The sequence below is a fragment of the Mastigoproctus giganteus genome, chromosome 10 (genome assembly GCF_048544385.1).
Source record: "Mastigoproctus giganteus isolate SK-2022 chromosome 10, ASM4854438v1, whole genome shotgun sequence".
NCBI lineage: Eukaryota > Metazoa > Arthropoda > Arachnida > Uropygi > Thelyphonidae > Mastigoproctus > Mastigoproctus giganteus.
This window is the reverse complement of record NC_143584.1, coordinates 3,954,590-3,977,163: the sequence shown is the minus strand read 5'-3', so window position 1 is coordinate 3,977,163 and position 22,574 is coordinate 3,954,590. Positions and strand designations below refer to the sequence as shown.

The 22,574-nt window shown below is 36.6% G+C and overlaps 1 protein-coding gene across 3 annotated transcripts in view; it reads left to right on the top strand.

Moving 5' to 3' along the window:
- Nucleotides 1-22,574, top strand: part of LOC150078639 (alanine aminotransferase 2-like) — a 105,303-nt gene that overhangs the window by 72,990 nt on the left and 9,739 nt on the right. For all 3 annotated transcript variants that reach the window (XM_090383674.1, XM_090383673.1, XM_090383672.1), the window contains 3 exons: nucleotides 5,940-6,048; nucleotides 10,452-10,517; nucleotides 16,792-16,947. In XM_090383674.1, coding sequence (XP_090239800.1) covers nucleotides 5,940-6,048; nucleotides 10,452-10,517; nucleotides 16,792-16,947 — 331 coding nt within the window. The remainder of the gene's footprint in view (nucleotides 1-5,939; nucleotides 6,049-10,451; nucleotides 10,518-16,791; nucleotides 16,948-22,574) is intronic.

The window sequence follows — 22,574 nt, the reverse complement described above, 5'->3', positions numbered from 1 at the left end:
AATACTTTTAAACTTTAGCAATATTATTAAGAATTTAAGTACAAACTCAAAAATTAGTCACTTTATAATCAATATAAAACGTTTTTGCAGGAACTTGCTAAGTCTGATCGGTTCTTGTTGTGCTCAGTGAAATGGTCAGATCAACATTGTTTGTTGTTTTTTTTTTTTATCAGTACAGTTATGTAATGTTTTGCATATGTATTTCCTAAATAATTATTACCAACAAATATTCTCATCAGGTGTAAGAAGTTTCTTTCCCACCTGAACCCATTCACTGTATTAGAATAATATATATTCAGAATCCTTTCATATTATCATACTTTGGAAAATGAAATGCACTGGGCATAATCCTTATGGGTTTTGATAATTAACTATATAGTATCGGTGTAAATACACCATAATTAACCCATAAATTTGAACTACGTTTGTAGCGTAGAGGGCATCGTTTTAATTGTATCTCATAATGTGGTTGCCTTCACAACGAGATAGCTACTATTGCATTACTTCAAATAAATAATGCTTCTCTAGTAGAGAAGACTACTGTTATTTATTTTCAGCGGTACCACCACCCAGACAATCGTTTCGAAGCTGTGCGGCTTCATCATCAGTGGGCGGGCAGGTACCCAGGTAATACAACAAGCCATCACAGTTGCAAAGTTATATCCACAATATGAGAGATGCCAAAAGGGTGTGGTGGTAATGTATTTGGAAAATGAAATGCACTGGGCATAATCCTTATGGGTTTTGATAATTAACTATATGATAATTAACTAACAGTTCTGCAAATTGCAGCATCTGGAGACTAGGAACCTGTGAGGTGATGTGTTTGAGGTATATAAGGCCTTGAATGGGTTGAGCAGGCTCAATTCTGATGGGATTCTTCCTCTTGCTCAGCTTATGAATGTGAGGGGCATAAATTCAAATTGAGGAATGACAGTTGTAGGATAGATGTGCAGAAATTTGCCTTTAGCCAGTGGGTAGTTGACTGTTGGAATAAACTTCCATCTGTTGCTGTGGAAGTTGACAGCTTAAATAAATTCAAGGAGGAACTGGACAAACTTTTAGAGGAAATGGATTTTGAAATTTTTTTTTTTTTTTTTTTTTTTTTGGCTGATGCTACATAAGCTTGCTTTCTTGCACCTCTGCTATACTGCTACTACTGCATTATGACCACCTACCTAATAGTGGGTCTGTGCTCCCCCTTGCTACTAGTACCACTGCCACACAGCAAGGCATGGACTTTATAAAGGCCTCTGAATGATGCATGTTGTACCACGTTTCCAGGATTGTGTCTCCATAGATCTGCAGTAGTCTGTGTGAAATCCAAATGCTGTTGTGAAATCCAATCTGTTAATCCACATAATCTCAGAGATGTTCTATGGGGTACATATCCATCAAATTTGGCAACCAGAGTAGTAGTAGAACCTGGAAATCACTTTCATGTTTGGTGAACTACTTTCAAACAATACTGATAATGGCAGGGTGCATTTTTCTGCTAGAATACAACTGTCATCTGGGAACAGTCACCATGGAGGGATGCACCTGATCAGTCATAATGGATAGGTATTTTTAGCATTCAGAGCATGGTCTAGGAGGTATGAAAGGAATCTAGGAATCTCTTGAAAAGTAAAAAAAAAAAAACTTTTTTTTCCAGTTGTCTGTGATCCAATGATGTTGTTTAGATGCAAACTGTGGGCATCTTTGGTGATGGGTGGCCATAAGCATGGGTACCTTGACTGGGTGCCTACCCTGGAGGCTCATACAGAAGAGGGTTCATTAGACCTTGGTCTTTGAAATATTACTGGTCATCCCCTGATTATTAAAGTCCATAGTCAGCCATCCTACTGTTTTCTGTATATTGGCTTGCTCAAGGCAGGACAGTCTATGTTCACCATGATTATTGATGAGCTATGGGTGCCCAGCATTGGCCCAGTGACTGTCCTATCCACTATCTGTCTATTCTTGGAACACCCTAACTACTGCACTCTGAAGAGCCCACAAGATTTGCAGTTTCTGTAATACTGCCATTCTTCAACCAGTACTCTCAATCATCCCTTTTTTGAAGTCTGTCAGATCATGTCCCTTGCCCATGTCAATCAACTACTTCATATGGACCACATGCCATGAACCTGCAGTATCACATTTATCAATTCTCACTGTGACATGTGTTTTGTATTTATTTTGTAGAGTTTACATTCATGTAAGCAGTTTACTTATTTGGCAAATAAAAGGTATCAGACTTTGTAATGGAATTCACCTCGCTTCAAGTTCAACCCACATTTTTGATTACACTAAGTTGAATGTGCGGGGGGGGGGGGGGCAAAGCATTAAAAGCAAAAATTTACTTATCAATATGTGAAAAGCAATAAGGTATTTTTTATTTATTATTATTATTTTTTTACTTTTGCAGTACATGCATTTCATCATTTATTTATGTATTATTGATTTTAAAGTCAATACTTTTAAGTAAATGAAATCTATGTCTATGTATTATAAAATCTGGCGCCTCCATAGCCAGGTGGGAAGGAGCAGCAGCAGCATAGCACACGCTTCTTGATTAGACCGGGGTTCGAGCACGTCACCACCAAATACGGTGGATGCGGAAGGTCAGGGAATGACCACCGCATATTCCCGGAGCAATATGGCCTTAGTTGCTAATACTCCTAAAAACCAAAATAACAACAACATTATAAAATGCAGAAAAGCAGAGCAGAATTTATGTTAATATACAGTCAGTCCTTTTATAACACGTGTTTGCACTACACGAATTCGATCATACACGATTTATAAATAGGGGAACAATATCGCATATAACATGAACGTAATTCGCTTATTCACGATTCGCCTTTGTGTTTACAAGAAATGGTAGTTGAATGGGGGACGCCTCCGTAGCCAGATGGGAAGGAGCAACAGTGCGTAGCACACGCTTCTTGATTAGACCGGGGTTCGAGCCCGTCACCACCAAATATGGAGGATGCGGAAAGGTCAGGGAATGACCACCGCATATTCCCGGAGCAATATGGCCCTTAGTTGCTAATGCTCCTTAAAACCAAAATAACAACAACAACAACAAGTCGAATGGAACACAACACAACACAGTAGGAATGAAGAGAAGATTCTGAAACTTTATTTGTTTTTATGATTTCGTGGAAGGGGAAACACATTTAACATAATAATGTAAAAATCCACAGAAATGTAAAAATATTGCAATAATACCGATTGCTGTAAAAATTCCAGCTATCGGTATTATCGCAAATGTAATTAGATAGACTTTTTCTACCCGTTTATAACAGACTCCACTAGCAGGAACCATCAATAAACCAGAAACTACAAATTGTTTTTATTGTTTTATGGTAGTGACCTCCAGAAATGTGCTTTAGTAAAACATAAGCATGTAATATGTGAGAATAGTGTGTTTCTGCTTTTACTGCATTGTCTATTGAGTTTGCACACGGGCGCTGCATAGTTTATTCAGTTGCTACTTGTTCACTGCGTTTATGTATATCAAGCTTGCCTCCTCATTTTTGTTCATTTTATGATTGTGCTCTATTCTAAAAAAAAATGAGTAAAATACTTGAAAAAAGTGTGAAAAGGAAGCGTTCTGGTGAAAATACTTCAGAGAGAAAAAGAAAAGCAATATCAATAGAAGAAAAATATGAAATTGTGAAACGCTTTAACCGGAATGAAAAAACATGCGATATTGTGCATGCTAGAGGCCTAAATGAGGGAATGCTGAGATCAATTAGAAATAATGCAGAAAAAATAAAAGCAACTTTCATAGCAGGAACAACACAGAGTGTAGCAAAATCAGTTATATCAAGACACAAAGAACTGAAAGAGATGGAACGTCTTTTATCTGTTTGGATAGAAGATCAAACAAAGAAGAGATCGGGAACAAGAGATCTTTGCTTACGATAAAAGCAAAGGCATTGGCAATATTTGAAGACCTCAGAAATAAAGCTGAAAACCCTCAAGAAGTGCCTCCCTTTACTGCCAGTAGTGGCTGGTTCAATAATTTTATGAAACGTCACGCTTTCCATAATGTGAAATTATTAGGTGAAGCTGCTAGTGCAGATGAAGCAGTAGCAAAGGCATTTCCGCCGATACTGAAAAAAATAATTGAGGAAGAGGGCTATATGCTGGACCAAATTTTCAACTTTGATGAAACTGGACTGCATTGGGAAAAAATGCCATCACGAACATATATCTCAAGAGAGGAAGCACGAGCTCTAGGCTTCAAGGCTGCTATGGATAGGTTGACCGTTATGTTAGGAGCAAATGCAAGCGGCAACTTTAAACTGACGCCTGTTGTTGTTTATCATGCAGCCAATCCATGAGCATTAAAAGGGATCGCAAGGACTACCCTGGGTGTTTACTATAGGAACAACAGAAGAGGGTGGATGACAGGGCAGATCTTCACTGACCTACTACATGTGTTTGAGGATGTGTTTCGAAGCTACTGCAAAAAGAAAAATTTGGATTTTAAGATTTTAATTATTTTGGACAATGCACCAAGTCACCCTCCAACCCTTGCTGAACTGTCACCAAACTTCAAAATCCTGTTTTTACCACCTAATACAACATCTCTTATCCAGCCACTTGACCAAGGAGTAATTGCTGCTTTTAAGCACTATTACACAAGACGCACATTTAAGATGCTGATAAGCACAAACAGAGGGCGAAAATGCACCAACAGTTAAAGACTTCTGGAAGCGATTCAACATAAAGAATGCAATTTACATAATTGTGGAGGCTTGGAATGAAGTGACAAAAGAATGCTTACATGGTGTTTGGCAGCCTCTTTTACCAGATTTTATTCGTGATTTTAAAGACTTTGATCTTGTAAACGAGTTTCCTAAATTAAAAGCACATTGTGTTGCCCTCACAAAGCAGGCTGGCTTTGAGGAATTGGAGGAAGATGATTTAGAAGAGTTGCTTTAGTCTCATGACGAAGAACTTTCAACTGAAGAACTGCAACAACTTGTTGCTGGAAGGCAGATGAAAGATGAGAAAGACATTGAAGTTGAATGCCTGAATGCCACCATAAAACCGCTTTCTACTTCAGAGTTATTTTCAGTTTTAAATTCATTTGAGAAAAGTATGCAATGGCTAGAAGATAATGATTATAATGCAGAAAGAAGCAGAACAGCACTTCATACAATTCGGTCTGCTTTGGAGCCACATAAGCAGCTACTTTGCGAAAGAAGGAAGATTGCAAAACAACAGAAACTAGATGTCTTTTTTATGAAAACACCCAAGAAAGAGACAGAAAATGAGCTACAGCCCTGTAGTTCTGGCGTGACCACATTTCGTCCAAAGTTCTCATCGGCATCTCCTCCACCTCCCAGTTCCGATAATGATGACAACCTGCCGCCACTTTCCCCATAATTCTGCTGCTTCACCCTTTCTCAAGCCCTTTTCCTCAAGCTGTCTTCATTTATTTTTAAGGTAAGAATCTAAATTTAAATGATTAAACTATTAATTTTACATTTTTCAACTGTGTAAGTGTTTTATTACGATTATTTATTGTATTTAGTAATGTTTGGTTACAAATGTGTCCAATCTTGGGTGGTCGGCACCTAACCCTATTTTTCCCTTTGATAGGGCCTGTTGTTTATATTGCACGATTTTGCAGTGCACGAGGATTTCTAGGAACACAACTATCATGTTATATGAGGACTGACTGTATATAATGGCTCTTTTGAAATGATTTTTGCCCCTCCCATGAAGTTCATTATAACAGTATTAACTGTTCTCACTTTTTTCTATCTTTACCCACAATGGTGTTTTTCTGTGTCGCATCCCATTCTAACTTCATATTTCCTGCTACTAACTTTATTTCTCAGAGACTTGCAATTTTTTTAATATTTTCTTTCATATCTGCATTAAAACATCCATACAATTATAGTTTTAAAACTGTTTTTAAATTTCCTTGATAGGTGTGGGCTAAGAGGAGGGTTTTGTGAACTTCTTAATTTTAATCAAGATGTTGTAAAGATTTACAGAAAGTCCATTTCTGTGAAGATGTGCCCTAGTGTCCTTGGTCAGGTAAATTTTATTACATTTTATAATAGTATAGTAATGGAAAATACACATTTGGAAATAGGTATCAACATCCATATACCCATATATAGCCATAAAATATATTTAAATGTTATTGTCTTATATTCTGGTATAAAGCAAGAGTAGCAGTTAGCAAAAGTAGCAGTTATAACACTTAGTGATAGCAAATGAATATTTTTTGGGATCTTATAGATTCAGACAAGCAACATAATCAAATAAACATGTGTATTCATATATTGCTTGATGATTTAAAATTTTTTGGTAAAGCAGTTTCATATATTCCAGTTACTATAAATTAGCATAACACAGAAGAAATGTTATAATTTATTATCTCTAAATAACTTTTGTCTTTGTAAATATCAGAATATAATAAATTGTTCTGTTGTCATGGATGAAAAATGTTTACATGTTGAAACAGCTGCAAAGAGCATTTTTGTGAAACCCCAAACGTGAATGGTATTAGACATAGTACTTCACTGTGAATGGGTTAAAAGTTGAGAAGGTGGAAGATACTTGACATCTGATTTGGATTTCTGCAGATTGCAATTTTCAGAAAATACATAGGAAGTGATTATTCCAAAGAGCAAAAGTAGATGAGGTAAATGGAGAAGAAGAAAAGTTTGTTTTGTGAATTTGGTGTTGGATAATGAAAGGATGTTGACTGGTTGAGTCACATGTTCAGACTAGTTTGGAAGAGAGTGGTGGAATTTCAGATGCCAGCTAAATGTCTAATGAGAGGGAGAGAGAGAGGCAACACCCCAGTTGTGGGAAAAATATTCCATGTGTAAAAGTGATGAACTTTGTCTTTCAGTACTGTGTTTGAGGTCCACACAAGTTCCCAACTTACTAGATAAATAAACCTATTCATACAACACGTGTAATAATTTGCAAACTGTTGTCTAAAACAAAAAGATAGCTTTGAAAGTGTCTGCAGTTAACAGATTCAAAGCAGTCACCTGTGCCCTCTTATAAGCATAACTACATTTTTCATCAAGGTATTTATATTCAAATAAAATAACGATATTTATGTGGCTCAAATACATTGCTCTTCCAGAATCTAATTGCTTCTTCAACTAATATGCCATTAAATGTTTACATTCATTTTAATTTTCTCATTTCAAGCTTTTAGCAAAAATATATCTCTACGAATTAAAATTATGTTGGCACTAATAATTATAAACTGTTTTCAGACTTTTTAATTAGCTAATGCCTTTAACATTAGTATTTCTTTTTGCAGTTATTATTCATAGTGGTCTTAACAGTTAAGGTCATAAGTATCAGTACATTTTCTAAAATCCTGCTTTCCTTATGTGGTTCACCTTGCAGGCTTCTTAAATGTCCAAGTAAAGCATTTCAAACAAGGAGAATGATTTTTTTAAAAACTTAAAGTGGCCTTACCATGGCTTTCTCTCTAAAATTAGAGGAAATAAAAATTTTGAAAACTAACTGTATTTCCTGAGGCAGTCTCACTGCAGAAGGCATTTTAACAGTCTATTCTAAATGCTGAGAGTTACCTTTAGTGACATAGGATTCCACCTTCCAAATTATGATTGCATAATATTAAAAACTTGTTATAGTATTATATTTCCCAAATAGACCATTGACTGAAGCTCACTGTGAATAAACTATGCAACACAAGGATATATATTCACCTCTGAACATATTAAGACTGCAAAGCAAAAAACTGAATGCACCTTTAGCTTCAGATTAGCTATTTAAGCTCACTGTAAATCCACTGGCACTTAATATAAAATATCTTCATTTTGTAAAGAAAAAAATTTTTTTTTTTTCTCTGAATGTTGTCTGCCTCTCACATGTATCCATTGCTACATTCTACTCACAAGCAAAACAGTCATGCACTTCTACCAACAGTGAAGTGGTCAATAAAAGTACAATACATGATAATTAACAACAAATATTCAAAACAGGAGAATTCAACAGTATGTATAAAACAGTATGCAACATCTTATTAACGAGATTTACAAGGCAAGGGCAAAGAAGGTAGACAATTTTTAATTGGCTAATATCTATATGAAAATGTGATGTGTCTATACTTAAAGAAAGTACACTAAATTTATCATTCATCATTTTTGTGAAGCAACAGACTTAATCCAGAACAGTCCATAATAGAAAAGACTTGGGAGTAATTGTGCAATCTGACGAGAAGTTATTTTTACAGTGTAGATAGGCAGCCTGTCTGTACTGTTTTTTACAGTATAGATAGGCTGCCAGAAGAACACATTTACAGAATTTTCTAGATAATGCCTTGATTAGTCCACATCTTGAGAATTATATACAGGTTTGGAACTGCCATTTCAGGAAGGAAGGAAGTGGATCTCTTGGTAAAGGTGTAGCAAAGAGCAACAAGGTTAATGATATAAAGAAGCATTCCTACAAAGAGAGAGAGAGAGAAAGAGTTGCATATCTTGAAAGGATGTCTGCATGATTAAATATCTTGTTTTTTGAGGTATTTAAGGCTCTGAATAAATTAAATAATATAATTTTCTTTAACAGGTAGCACAAACTAGAAGAGCTACACTTTAGTTAAGGAACATTAGTTATAGACTGGATATAAGAAAATTCTTTTTCATCCCAAAGGTCTAACTTTAAAATCTTTAAAGTAAAAGATTTTAACCATCTTTAACTTTAAAGGTCTTTGGAAGAAATTATCACCTAATCAGGTGGAACTTTTTGTTTTTAGGTTAATGCTGAATTAGAGTGGCTTCCTTGCATTGATCATTTGTCTTTGTTAATAATTTACTCTTGAAAAAACTTGATGAGATTTCTATATTGTTGACATGAGTGTTTTAAGCCAATCATAAGCAAAAAAAAATGGTTCCTTGATTCATAGAAACAGTAACAGAACTTTTCACATACGTAGTTTGCTGATTGAATACATTTTACCAGAACTTGAAATCCTGTTCACTATTTTTCAGAAAGGAACCTGCACAATATTTCTTCTCTTTTGACCTTTTAAAAATGAGAAAACTCTAAAGATGTGAGCAGGAAATATGCTACTAGGTAGGTACACCTAACTAGTAGCGTATTGACCCTCCTTTAGCTTTCAAAACAGCCTGAATTCATCTAAGCATGGATTGAACAAGATGCTGAAAATGTTGTATAGGAATGGAGTACCATGCAGACATGAGTGTGTCACGCAGTTCCTTGAGATTCGACGGAGGTGTAGGCCTGCAGCGAACAGCCCTTACCAGCTCATCTCAAAGATGTTCAATAGGATTGAGATTCGCCAACTGAGCGGGCCACTGCAGCAAAGAAACATCATTGTCATGTTCCTGGAACCATTCCATAGTGATTTAGGCTTTGTGCACCAGCGCATTATCCTGCTGGAAGTAACCATCTGACTGAGGATAAACTGTCAACATGAACGGATGCACTTGATCAGCAACGATGTTTAGGTATGATGTGGCATTCAGATGTGAATCTATGTGTATCAATGAACTCAACGTGTGCCAAGAAAACATTCCCCACACCATAACACTGCCCCCACCACCTTGTACAGTAGTCGTCAGACATGACAGGTCCATGGATTCATGTTATTTTCGCCAAATTCTGAGCCTTCCATCAACATGATGCACCAGGAACTTCGACTTGTCAGACCAAGCAACTGTTTTCCAACCCTCGATAGTCCAGTGCTGGTGTTGCTGTGCCCACAGGAGGCATACTCTCTTGTTCTTCATTGATAACAAAGGTACGCGATGTGGCCGTCAGCTGTTGTAGCCCATTCGCTACAAAGTGCAACTAGTGGTCTGTTTCGATATTTTGTTCTGCGCACCAAGGTTGTATTCTGACGTGATATGCGACATTGTGGCCCGTCTGTTTGCTTGCACAGTTCTAGCCATCCTCCTCTGACCTCTCTCATCAACAAGCGATTTTCTTCCACAGGAGTGCCGTTGAGAGGATGTTTTCTGTTTGTTGCACCATTTTTGCCACACCCTTGAAACTGTGATGCGTGAAAAGTTCAGAAAAACTGCCGTTTCAGAGATGCTTTGTGCAGCACCTCTTGCACCTACTACCATGCCACGTTCAAAGTCCGTTAGATCACTCCTTTTCCCCATTCTTGCTATGGTTTGTATGCTTAACTGATACTACAAAGGTTGTTCTGCTGCATTTATATCCACAACTGTGGTCATGTGACTTGCAATGTTGTGGGACAAACCGTTTGTGTGCACAGCAGTGGTGTACCTAATAAAGTGGCAGCACAGTGTATAATTTGCTGTTCATTTTGGCTGGAACAGATTGAGCACAATTCCTTTATCATATGTTAAAAGGAATCTTAATTATCAATTTTCATAATTACCTCTTTTCACTTGTCAGAATAGTTCATATAATGAAAGTTAAACATTGTTAAACAATATTTCATTTTTCAGGCTGCTGTTGATTGTAGAGTAAGACCACCACAACTAGGAGAGCCTTCTTATGATACCTTTATTAATGTAAGTATGCAGTATACAAAAAGGTGGTTTTAAATATCAGCTATATTCAATTTGTAAAGTAATAATAATTGTTTCCAGAGGCAAAATTGTAAATTCTCTCCCCGCCTCCAGGTTGCTGAATGGCCCCATATGATCATAAAGAACTCTACCAGATCAGCTGTCTGGACCCTTGACTCCTCAGTGCACCACTGGTAGTTTGATAATAATTGTTTTCTTTACTAATGAAAAATGTAATAACCTCAATACCCACAGTACTCATCCTTTAATGCTGTATTGATGAAGGAAGACGTTCAGAAAAGGATTTTAATGGTGAAAAAAAAGTTCAAAGAAAATTTGCCAAATGAATGTATACATTGTTCTGAGACATCTTACATAAAAAAAAACTGAGAAAAAAGACTGTTTCCTTTAACAAAGTATTGATCCTATAGGTAGAGGAATATCTATACCATTGTGATGTTTATAAGCAAAGTTTGAGAGCTTTCTTCATCACATAAGATTAATTAAACCCCTCTTGTCAAAAAAAAAAATGATTGGCCACAAAGAATGTGGTCAATAATTTTTTTTTTTTTAGCTCACCCTTTATCCAATGAAAGATCTCGCCATTGATCTCACTTTGCTCCATATTTTATAACAGCATTTCATGAGGAGCTGTATCTAAAGCTTTACTGAGATCAAGGTAAATAATGTCAAAATTGTCTCTTTCATCCAATTGTTTTATAATTTCATCATAATGATTAACTAGATTGGTCAGACAAGACATCCCATCATGAACAATGTTCCCTCTAACTTTTCTTATAGCTGCATGGTACAAAAAAAAGGCACCTGAGTAAATTTTCAGACAAGCATGCGATCAAATAGGCAAGAGGAGGTGATCCTGGCTAGGATGCGTATTGGGCATACATATCTAACCCATATTTATCTACTCAAGAGGGAAGATCTGCCTATTTGTACATTTTGTCAGACTAAAGGCATATTCTAATAAATTGCAATCATTATAATAATTATCGAAACAAAATTTTCAAATTGCTTTCACATCTGCAAGAACCTTCGACATTACCCCATCTGATTGGAGACAATGCAAATCTGGCTGAGTTCTTTTATTTCTTAAAGCAGACGGGATTATTTTAGATTTTAACTGGAATAAGTTGCCTACATAGGTGGTAGAGGCTGACAGTTTTGGGAAATTAAAAGGTCATCTGGATAGTACCTTCGGGTGAGGGAAACACATAGGATGATAGATTTAATTTTTTTTCTTTTATTAATTATTAGGTTTTTTTTTTTGTTTTTTTTATCATTGTTTTATTCGGGGTTTTTTTTTTTTTTTTTGGCTGGTGCAGTGTAAGCCATAGGCTTTCTTGCACCATGCGGCCATTACTAATACCTCAGCCATTAACTGTATAATCTCTGTTATCTTAACAAAGAAATTTAAAAACAGAGGTTTTCTGGTTAGTATATAGATCAGTAGTGTAGAACAGTGATTATATAGCTCAGTGGTATAGAACCCTTATAAATTTATTTAAAAATACTAAATATATAATCATTGCTAGACCTATATTAAAACTTGAACAGTATTTAAATCACAATCCTTTCATAGACCTCTCATATACTGCATTGGATACAAGAAATACTGTAAACCAAAGACACAACTTGGTTTATAGTATTTCTTGTACCCAATGTAATCTAGAACAGAGGTTAAAATTACTTGTTAATTCTGTTTCCTCAAGTCATCCAGGAACTTCTGAATTTGCCCACCATGCTCTTATTTTGAATCACCAGTTTTAATTTCAATAATGTTAGCATAAGAGGCAGTTGCTGGAGAGGCCTTCATCCTGCAGTGGATTGAAAATGGCTGATGATGATGAAGAAGGAGGGGAAATCAACATAATTTTACTAAGTTATTAATTTTAGAAATGTCACATGTAAAAATAACCCAGAATTCTTTAAAAGTGAGATGGCCTGATTACTGAAAGTGTGCACACATGCAAAAAATACTCTCCCACCTGCTGCAGTGCACCCTATTTAAAAAATTTCCACATGCTGTTTTACTATGGCCAGTCCTCAAAAATGACCCATGTTGAAAAGCTAATATTTACCTTTGGACTTAGCCAATGAAAGGATATGAAAAATCTTATTATAAATAATATATATATTGGAATTGTGTCAAAAGACATTTAGGTTTAAATATTAAAAGGCTTAAGTATTGTAAATATTGGCTCCAGCATTAATGCTATTGTCTGTGGACAATTAGACATTACATGTGCATGGGTTATATATGTACTTAACTTATTTATACATTTCTGTTTTTAAATTGTTGTACTACTTGAGAGCATCAGGTTTGTAGTGACCCCAACCTAGGTTTAAATATAACTAGTGGGTTGGTTGGGGTCACTACACACCTGAAGCTCCCAAGAAGTACAACAATTTAAAAACAGAAATGTATAAATAAGTTAAGTATATATATATATATATATTTTAGTAATTATAATACCAACTAGATAAATTGGACAAAAGTATTAGGGGTGAAAACTATACTCATTAGCTCAAAGTGCCAAGTTTAATAAACCCAAGTTGGACTTTATTTTATTTTATTATATGTGTAAATAAACACATAAAATAAAATAAAATAAAATAGTAAAATTAAAATGATAATATAGCTAATTATAGATATATGGTTACATTGAATGGAACATTAACAAGGGCTCAATATATCCCATCAATAATTAGCTGAAGCTATCTGTTTCTATTTGCCAGTTTATCTATGTTCAAATATACTGAGAATTTACTGTGAATATATAATCGAATTGGCTTAATCACTTTAATATACCTTAAATTTAGCAGAAAACTGGCAGAATAATCGCTAAGCATAAATTTGATGGCATTAATCTGTTCTGCTACTCTTTCTTTTACTATTTCTTATATTCTTTTACATAACTTCATATACAGGGTGTTTCAGTTAAACGTTTCAGAACTTCTAAGAGGGGTAGGGTACATCCTGACAACTCGAAATCATATAGCAATGTGGGGTCGGAAATGCTTTCCTGAAGCGGTGTTGTACACAGAAGCACCATAAAGAAAAGAGACCGTAAGTGAGAAATCGTTTTAATAATACATGAAAAGAAGCAAAAGGTACATGGATTAAAGTAAGTGTTTGAAGTTTCTTCCACGGGCTACAATGCACGCCTCACATCTCCGACGCATGGACATCCGAACATTCTGGAATACTCCAGGCGAATTTCGAATTTCTTGAACAAGAACGCCAAGTTAGTAGGATGGATGATTACACGAACGCAGAGTTAGCCGATATGCATTTGGCGTACGGGGCTGCAAATTGTAGTGGGCCAGCCGCACAGTGTTTGTACGCGGAACGATATCCGACGAGGCGTATTCCCAGTCATAATTTCTTTGCAAGACTGCACCAGAGGTTAGCTGAGAGAGGTTCATTTGAAAGAGCTGACAGGGACAGGGTAAGAACAGCACGGACTCCAGCCGTCGAACAGAATGTGCTGCAGCATGTACAGGGGAATCCAAGAACGAGTACACGAAGTCTAGCAAACGCAGTCGGGGTTTCCCATTGCAGCGTCTGGAGGATTCTCCGAGAACAAGACATGCATCCGTTTCACGTGCAGCGTGTCCAGACACAGCAACCGGAGGATTATGCACCTCGTATTGCTTTCTCACAGTGGTACCTTGGAAAATGTGCTACAAATCCCCTTTTTCCTGCTGAAGTGTTGTTTTCCGATGAGGCATCCTTCACAAGGGAAGGAATTTTCAACACGCATAACGACCATATCTGGGCGGTCGAGAACCTGCATGCAATACGACGTCGTGCAGCACAGATTCGATATTCGGTCGATGTATGGGCAGGTATTATGGGAGATCACCTCATCGGACCTTACCTGTTACTGTGTTGTCTAACCGGACCTATCTACTTGATCTTTCTGCAGCAAGTATTGCCACAACTTTTGAGAGATGAACAGATTTCTGCATCGACGCAACAGACAATGTGGTTCCAACACGATGGAGCCCCTGCCCATTATAGCGGAGATGTTCGTAACTACCTGGATGTCACATTTGGTCAACAGTGGATCGGACGTGGTGGTCCCGTGCGTTGGCCTGCTCGGTCACCCGACCTATCATGTCTTGATTTTTATTTCTGGGGTCATATGAAATCGCTAGTTTATGACACCCCTGTTGACAATGCTGAGGAGCTGGTTGCAAGAATCGCAGTAGCTGCCGAAGAAATTCGAAATTCGCCTGGAGTATTCCAGAATGTTCGGATGTCCATGCGTCGGAGATGTGAGGCGTGCATTGTAGCCCGTGGAAGAAACTTCGAACACTTACTTTACTCCATGTACCTTTTGCTTCTTTTCATGTATTATTAAAACGATTTCTCACTTACGGTCTCTTTTCTTTATGGTGCTTCTGTGTACAACACCGCTTCAGGAAAGCATTTCCGACCCCACATTGCTATATGATTTCGAGTTGTCAGGATGTACCCTACCCCTCTTAGAAGTTCTGAAACGTTTAACTGAAACACCCTGTATATATATATATACAGTCGATACTGGTTATTTGGGACACGTCGGGACTAGTGCATTTTGGCCCGATTAAGTGGCTGCCCCAATTATCCGAAGTTTCACATAAATAGTTAAAAATATAATGTACTCCCCCCCCCCTTTACAATTGGTTCACTGTTCAATCAAATCACGTTACGATGGAGTCACCATTGTAAAGTACCGTTCACTATATGATGTGTAATAAGTGCCGGTCATTGTGATCATGTTTGTGAATTGAATTTTAATTCTATTAAACAGCGATTCTAATTAGCGAAAATAGGAGGAATATTATCCATAGGCTATAAAAGTAAAGATATATTAAGTACAAATTTACCCTTTATTACCTTACCAATTAAAAAATTAAATGATACGTGAAATTCGGAAGAATATACGTGATAATTGGAATAATTAATACGTACTGTAATATGTACATACGAACTAAACTAGTTGACATTTCTGTTCAATGTCATTTGTGGGTGGGGGTTAATATTTAAAACAGTAAAAAGATAAGCAATCAATAACAAAGAACACCACACACACACACACACACACACACACACAATTGCAAGTAACACGATACATGCAAATGAGAACGGAGTAACAAATTACGAAACTTTAAAAATAGGAATGAAGAGAAGAGCCTGAAAATTATTTTTTTTTATATGATTGAAGATTCCATAGAAGTGTAAACACATTTCACCATAATAACCCACAGAATTCCAGCTGTCGGTATTATCGCAAATTCAGTAAGATCGAGTTTACTATCAGTTTATGATAGATTTCACTAACACAAAAGCCCAATAAACAGGTGACTGCTAATTGTTTCTATTGTTTTATGGTTGTGACCTCCAGAAATTCGACCGAACTACGTGGTACGGTTGGGGACAATCGTAGGGTAATCTTCAGTGCTGCGGTCTTCTGCCCCGATTAAACGGCATTTTGTCCCAATTAAGCGAAGTAAACCCTGGCTATTTTCTCGATTGGGTTCTGTTTTTTAAGATTTGCCCCAAATAAATGGCTGCCCCGATTAACCGGTGGCCCAAATAACCAGAATCCACTGTATATATATATATATGGATTATTAATGTAAAAGAGTGAAGCATCAAATAAATAACTGCCAGTGTTCATTTGAAAGCCTCTGTTATTTTGTTATTCTCAGGTAGTTCTGCTATTTTTTCCATCAGATCTGATCTGCTATGTTCATCTGATCAATTAATGATGACTTATAGCAATTTCTATTATTTTCTTTCAAAAGAGAATAAACAAAATGATGTTATAACCTAAAATTGCTAAATTTCTACAAAAAATGCTACATTTATTTTCATTACATTTGATTTAAAATGTATGCATGGAATTTGTATAACTCATTAAATAATTTCATAGAAATTATTTAATGAGTTAATAGGATTTTAAGACAAACAAAGAAAAATGCAATTATGTTCTCAATCTGTTATTTTGTCCTTTGTTTTTCACTAGAAATGAGGTTACTATATTATTCTTATTTTAGCATGGTTGAAAAATAAGTTTATCATCATATGGTGCATATATGATACTTGCAAAACAAGTATCATAATTGCATTAAATTTCATTGTGCAGTGCCAATATCATAATTGCATTGAATTTCATTGTGCAGTGCCAATATCATAATTGCATTGAATTTCATTGTGCAGTGCAGTTACAATATAATGATTGCTAAAATTAACATATCTGATCTTTAGGAAAAAAATACTGTACTCCAGTCCCTAAAGGAAAAGGCTAAATTGGTTTCAAGGAGTTTGAACTACAAAGATAACATGAAATGCTGCCAAGTATTAGGAGCCATGTATGCCTTTCCTAGTATTTTTCTACCCGAGAAAGCTATTGAAAAGGCAAGAGTAAGTTAACACAGTGGTTTCCAACTTAGCAAAAATGATATTAATAGACCAGCATATAATTTAATGTTTGTTTGCTAGTCATTATGATGTAATGTTTGTTTTATGTTTGTATGTTTGTATTATGTTTGTTTGCTAGTCATTACGACTAGCAGACACTTACATTATGTGCTGAATTCTAATTATATTCTGTAAAATTTACTTATTAACAATTATTAATAATGCAGTTAATCTATTAATTTAATTAATTTATATCACAGGGCCTTATTTTATGGTTATATGCATATGTTGTTTTCTCACATACAATGAAATTCTATTGTGAAAGGAGAAATAATGTGTATAAAATATTAAAGTTGTTGTGTGTATAAAAGGATCAATCAATAAGTTATATGTGTCTTTCAATATATCCTAATATATAAGTATTGTAATATACTTAGCATTTTTTTGTTGAACATTAGGGTATATGCAGACAATAGCACTCCCAACATTTTTCTTTGGGAGCTGTGGATTAAAGCCACTACTTTGACCTAGAGAAAATTACTGTTTTTGAACTGTTGCAAGGGCAAAGGCTAATGTGATGAGACTGCATGTGTTGGTATCAAGCTGTGGTATCAGCAGTTTATACTATTTTTTACAGAACCCTTGGGGCATTAAAACACTGCACCTCTTTGGGCACTTATATATCACCGAGTACTGCATGCAGGTCTGGAGACCTCATTTTAGGAACGATGTAGAGTTGCTTGAGTGAGTACAAAGAAGGGCAACAAAGTTGGTGAGGGGGGGAGTGCTCTTATCAAGAAAGGTGGTGCATCATGGCCTTAGTCGCCCATGCACCATAAAAATACCCAAAACCAAACCAAACTTACCAAGAAAGGCTTAAGTTCTACAAATTGCAGTGGCTGGAGACTAGGCGCCTGCGAGGTGATCTGATTGAGGTGTATAAGGCCTTGAATGGGTTGAGCAGGCTCAATTCTGATGGGATTCTTCCGCTTGCTCAGATTACAAACCGAAAGGGCATAAATTCAAATTGATTAAAGGCAGAATAAATGTGTGGAAATTTGTCTTTAGCCAGTGGATAGTTCATTGCTGGAACAAACTTCCATCTGGAACGAGTACAGAGAAGGGCAACAAGATTAGTGAATGGAACAAAGGGGTGCTCTTACGAAGAAAGGCTTAAGTTTTGCAAATTACAGTGTCTGGAGACTAGGCACCAGCGAGGTGATCTGATAGAGGTGTATAAAGCCTTGAATGGTTTAAGCATGCTCAATGCTGATGGGATTCTTCCTCTAGCTCAGAAAAATCACCTGAGAGGGCATAAATTCAAACTGAGGAAAGACAGATGTAGGATAGACGTGCGGAAATTTGCCTTTAGCCAGCGGGTGGTTGGTTGGTGGAACAGACTTCCATCCCTTGTGGTGGAGGTTGATAGCCTAAATAAGTTTAAGGCTCAGCTGGACAGGTATTTTGAACGAACAGAGGGGTGAAGTGGAAGTGGGTTTTTTTTTTTTTTTGGCTGATGCTGCATAAGCTTGCTTTCTTGCATCAAATGCCTCTACTAATGCTAATGCTAATCTGTCATTGTGAAAGTTGATAGCTTAAATAAATTCAAGGAGGAACTGGACAAACTTTTAGAGGGAATGGATGTGTGAAATTGTTTTTTTTTTTTGCTGATGGTACATAAGTTCATATGCTTGCTTTCTTGCAGCACATGCCTCTTCTACTACTACTACTTCACTTTCTGTCTGAAGATGAAAAATACAATTATTGGCAAATTACATCTTTGCTGAGTATCCAGATGGAAAAGAGGTGTTTCCTTTTTACAATGACTCATTGCATTTTGATTTATTTCCGATGTTGTTATTTGGTTTTTAGGAGCATTAGCAACTAAGGCCATATTGCTCTGGGGATATGCGGTGGTCATTCCCTGACCTTTCCGCATCCTCCATATTTGGTGGCTCACGGGCTTCAACCCCGGTCTAATCAAGAAGCGTGTGCTACGCACTGCTGCTCCTGCCCACCTGGCTACGGAGGCGCCATTTATTTCCGAAGGGACCTTTGAGGGGGGGGAGAACAATATTTTTCACTCTAAAACTCACCACCTGTATTTACTATGAAAGGAGCACTTGATGGTGCTTGCCTTCTTCTCCAACAACAACAGCAAACTTACTGAAGAGCAGAGATTTTGCAGATTTAATTGTCATTTCTGAATGCTCCTTACTTAGTACTTACTATGAAAGGAGCATTTGATGGTGCTAGTCATCTCTAACAACAGCAGACTTATCAACAAACAAGGGATTTTACAGATTTAACTAAATATTAAAAACAAAGAAAAGCAAGTAGCTATCATTTCTGAACATTATGTTTAGAACATAATGATCAGAGACCTCATGATTCATTAACTTTGCATAATAGCTACTTGCTGTCTCTTTCACAAAGAGCTATCTTACCTGTCCTGTCTTGTACTTTGATTCTTTTATAGTTACAGAAATTCTCAAATAATGAGTGCCCTAAAAACTTAAAAGACCAGAGCTGAGCTGAAATAAGTTTGCATGGTTCAGTAGAGCTTGTTTGTAAGGAATCCTGAGTTTGGTGAATTCTGATCCAGTGATGCATTGAGACAATTTTGTTTAGGGTAGAAATCAAAATTACAGTACTTTAAGAAATTCCTGGGGAAAAAAGAATAATCTAAATATCATACAGCTTCACACAATCTTTCACCTCTGCCTGCGGCTCTAGTTAATCTGTTAGTCTATGTATCCCCTTAAGCTAGAAGTTTTCCAATCCACCTAACACTGCTTTGATACCATCAGCAAATATCCTTACTTTTAATTCCATTGAGGGATTCATCCTGTTCTTTGAGCTCTCATAAACAACCATCAGAAAGTTTAGTTTGCTCCTCATTTCCTCACACTACTTGCACCACACACACACACACACACACACACACCCACCCTTGGCTATATCATGTTCTGTTTCAGATAAATCTGCAAACATCAAATAAACAGGGTATTTTGTAAGGCTGTGATTCATAGGAGAACCATCCCCTTCAGTTCTCCTAACAAATGCAACTAGGACTACTAACTATTTATTGAACACAATTTAATATGTTAAAATTATCCTTTTTCCAAGAGCTCAAAATTCTTTGGCTTTACAGTTTGTATCCTTGAATGTGTGCGAGGACATTTCCATGCGATTGTAATTAAAAGAACTTTTTTTGTGAAATGCATGTTTGGATGTGATGCTACCAGTGCATATCTTTCCTTGCAACCAGTAAGAATACACTTGACTTAACACGTCAGCAGAACCTTCTAAACTTTCTACCATGTTCCATTACACTTAAATAAACAAATCTTTATTCCCATCACAGCAAGTTTCCAGAGGTTTACAAAGTAAATGAATGCTACAAAAAAAAAAAAAAAAAAAGTTACATGTAGAAAAATAGTTTATAGGCAAAACAAAGAAAAACAAAAACAGACACACTAAGGCATCTTGTAATGACCAGAAGGTACAATATATGGAATTTGTGGATGAGGAAAGACTTCATGGCCCTCTACAGATGTAAGTATTCCATACACAGTAGGAGGTGCTGAAGCCAGATGTGAAGCAGAAATGTTGAATGGCTCAGTCCATTCAACACTTCTGATTTATTTCTGATGATGATGAGCCAGCTGGGGGAGCTTGTGGTGAGAAGCATGTGATGTCTATAAGCTTTGGTGGTAAATCGATGGAAGTCAGCATCGAGGCCTTGAATTCTGTCAAGCATCAGATTTGGTAGGAAACAATCCAATAAGGCAAACCTGTTGGAATGCACAGCTAAAGTTGGTTGATCTTAGACATGCATGGAAGGGGAAACACTATAAACTTTTTTTTTTTTTTGTGTTAGTTGGCACATTGGCTTCAGTGGCCATATTGCACCTCCCAAGGTTTTTGCATTTTCTACTCTGATCCAAGTCCGAGGCGGGATTCAAACCGCGACCTTTGGGTTGCCAGTCAGGCACTTTACCCACCCAGCTAGCCCAGTCAGCACATTATAAACATATGTCTCATATATTGGGTTCTGATATAATGCTGGTGACCATTTTTGCAGTGAAAACAAAACTTCTGCCATCAACCAGCTTTGGTAGCCTCCTTAGTCCCAGTTCTTGTGCCATTGATGTTGTCTATTGGAGAAGGAGGAGATTTAATTTGTGGGCGGACCATTTTAACAAGCAATTCCTCAGCATAAATGTGCTTCACATTAGTGTGGGCACTGGATGCCCAGATTTCAACTCTGCACAGGATTCCTAGAGGAAGTGGTTATATATTTGCAAGCTAGCACAGGCTGATAAACATGGAGGAGTTGGCACTTCATTAGCCAGTGCTTTCAATGGAATTTAGGAAGTGTTTTTTCAATGTGATTGTGAAATCACATTGAAAAAACACATTGATTATCTGGAATTGTGAAATCACATTATCTGGGATAAAATTGTATTTTATCCCAGATAATAAATGTGCCATGGGCACATTTAATCAGGGATCTTCCAATGGTAGCTATGGCCTGTGTTGGCTTATTTTTCAGTTAGAGGAAATCTGGGCAGATTTACATGCATTGATGGAAAGCCTGAAGCATGTAAGATAGTTTTTGAGGTTGCTGATATTTGCACAGCTGTTAGTATTGACATCTCACCTGGACTGATTTGGGTTCATATTTTTAAATCATCAGCTTAGCATATGATGTTGGGTCTGTTCTCAATGAAGAGTACGATGCAGCTGTGAATAAAATTCCAGAAAGTACTTCCCTCCTGCTCATAAGGTACCCCTACGGTAATGGTTCTCATGACCATGTGATCATTAGCCTAGAGAATTATGGTTCTGTCACGAAGGGCATTTATGAACCACAGTTCATTGCCATGGATTTCAGAATACTGTTCCAAGAGGGTGATAAGTGTTGGGGTGTGGATAGTATTGAGTGCTGCTTGGAGGTCAAGGTAGGTGATGGCCATCTCAGCATTATCCTTGTAGGTGATGGCAATCTTGGCATTATCCTCAAAAGCTTGAAGAATGACAGATGTTGTGGCAGTTAGGTTGGTGATGGTAGACTTGCCAGAGACTGCATAATATATGTGTGGAAGAATTTGGCTTGTTAGGATAGGAAGTAAAACTTTCTCCAAAAGCTTTAAGAGACTTGAAGGGCAGGCTATTGATCAATATTGACTGATGGTGTTGGCTGCTTGACATTTTGGGATGGGTTTTATTGCATACTGCATAGTGGGAAGTGGTACCAGGAGAGGATTTTATTATTTATTTAAATTATAATCAATATTAATTATAATTAATATTTAAATTAGATTTTATTTAAATTTGTTAAGGTATTGGCAAGGTAAGAACACTTGAGCATAAATTGGGGAATCATACCATCTCCCATTGTAGCAGTTGTGGATGCATGAATGGAAGCTGTTTTGTTGCTATTGGCAGTGGTTTCTTATTATTTATTTTTTATTATTTTCATGGTTTTTATATGATGAATTAGTATACTGTGGATACATCCTCGTTTCCTCAATGAGCAGTTTTTACTTTTAATTCAATTTTATTATTTTTTATACATTTTTATTCACATAAATAGTTCTCAAGGTTGATGAGGTTACAATTTT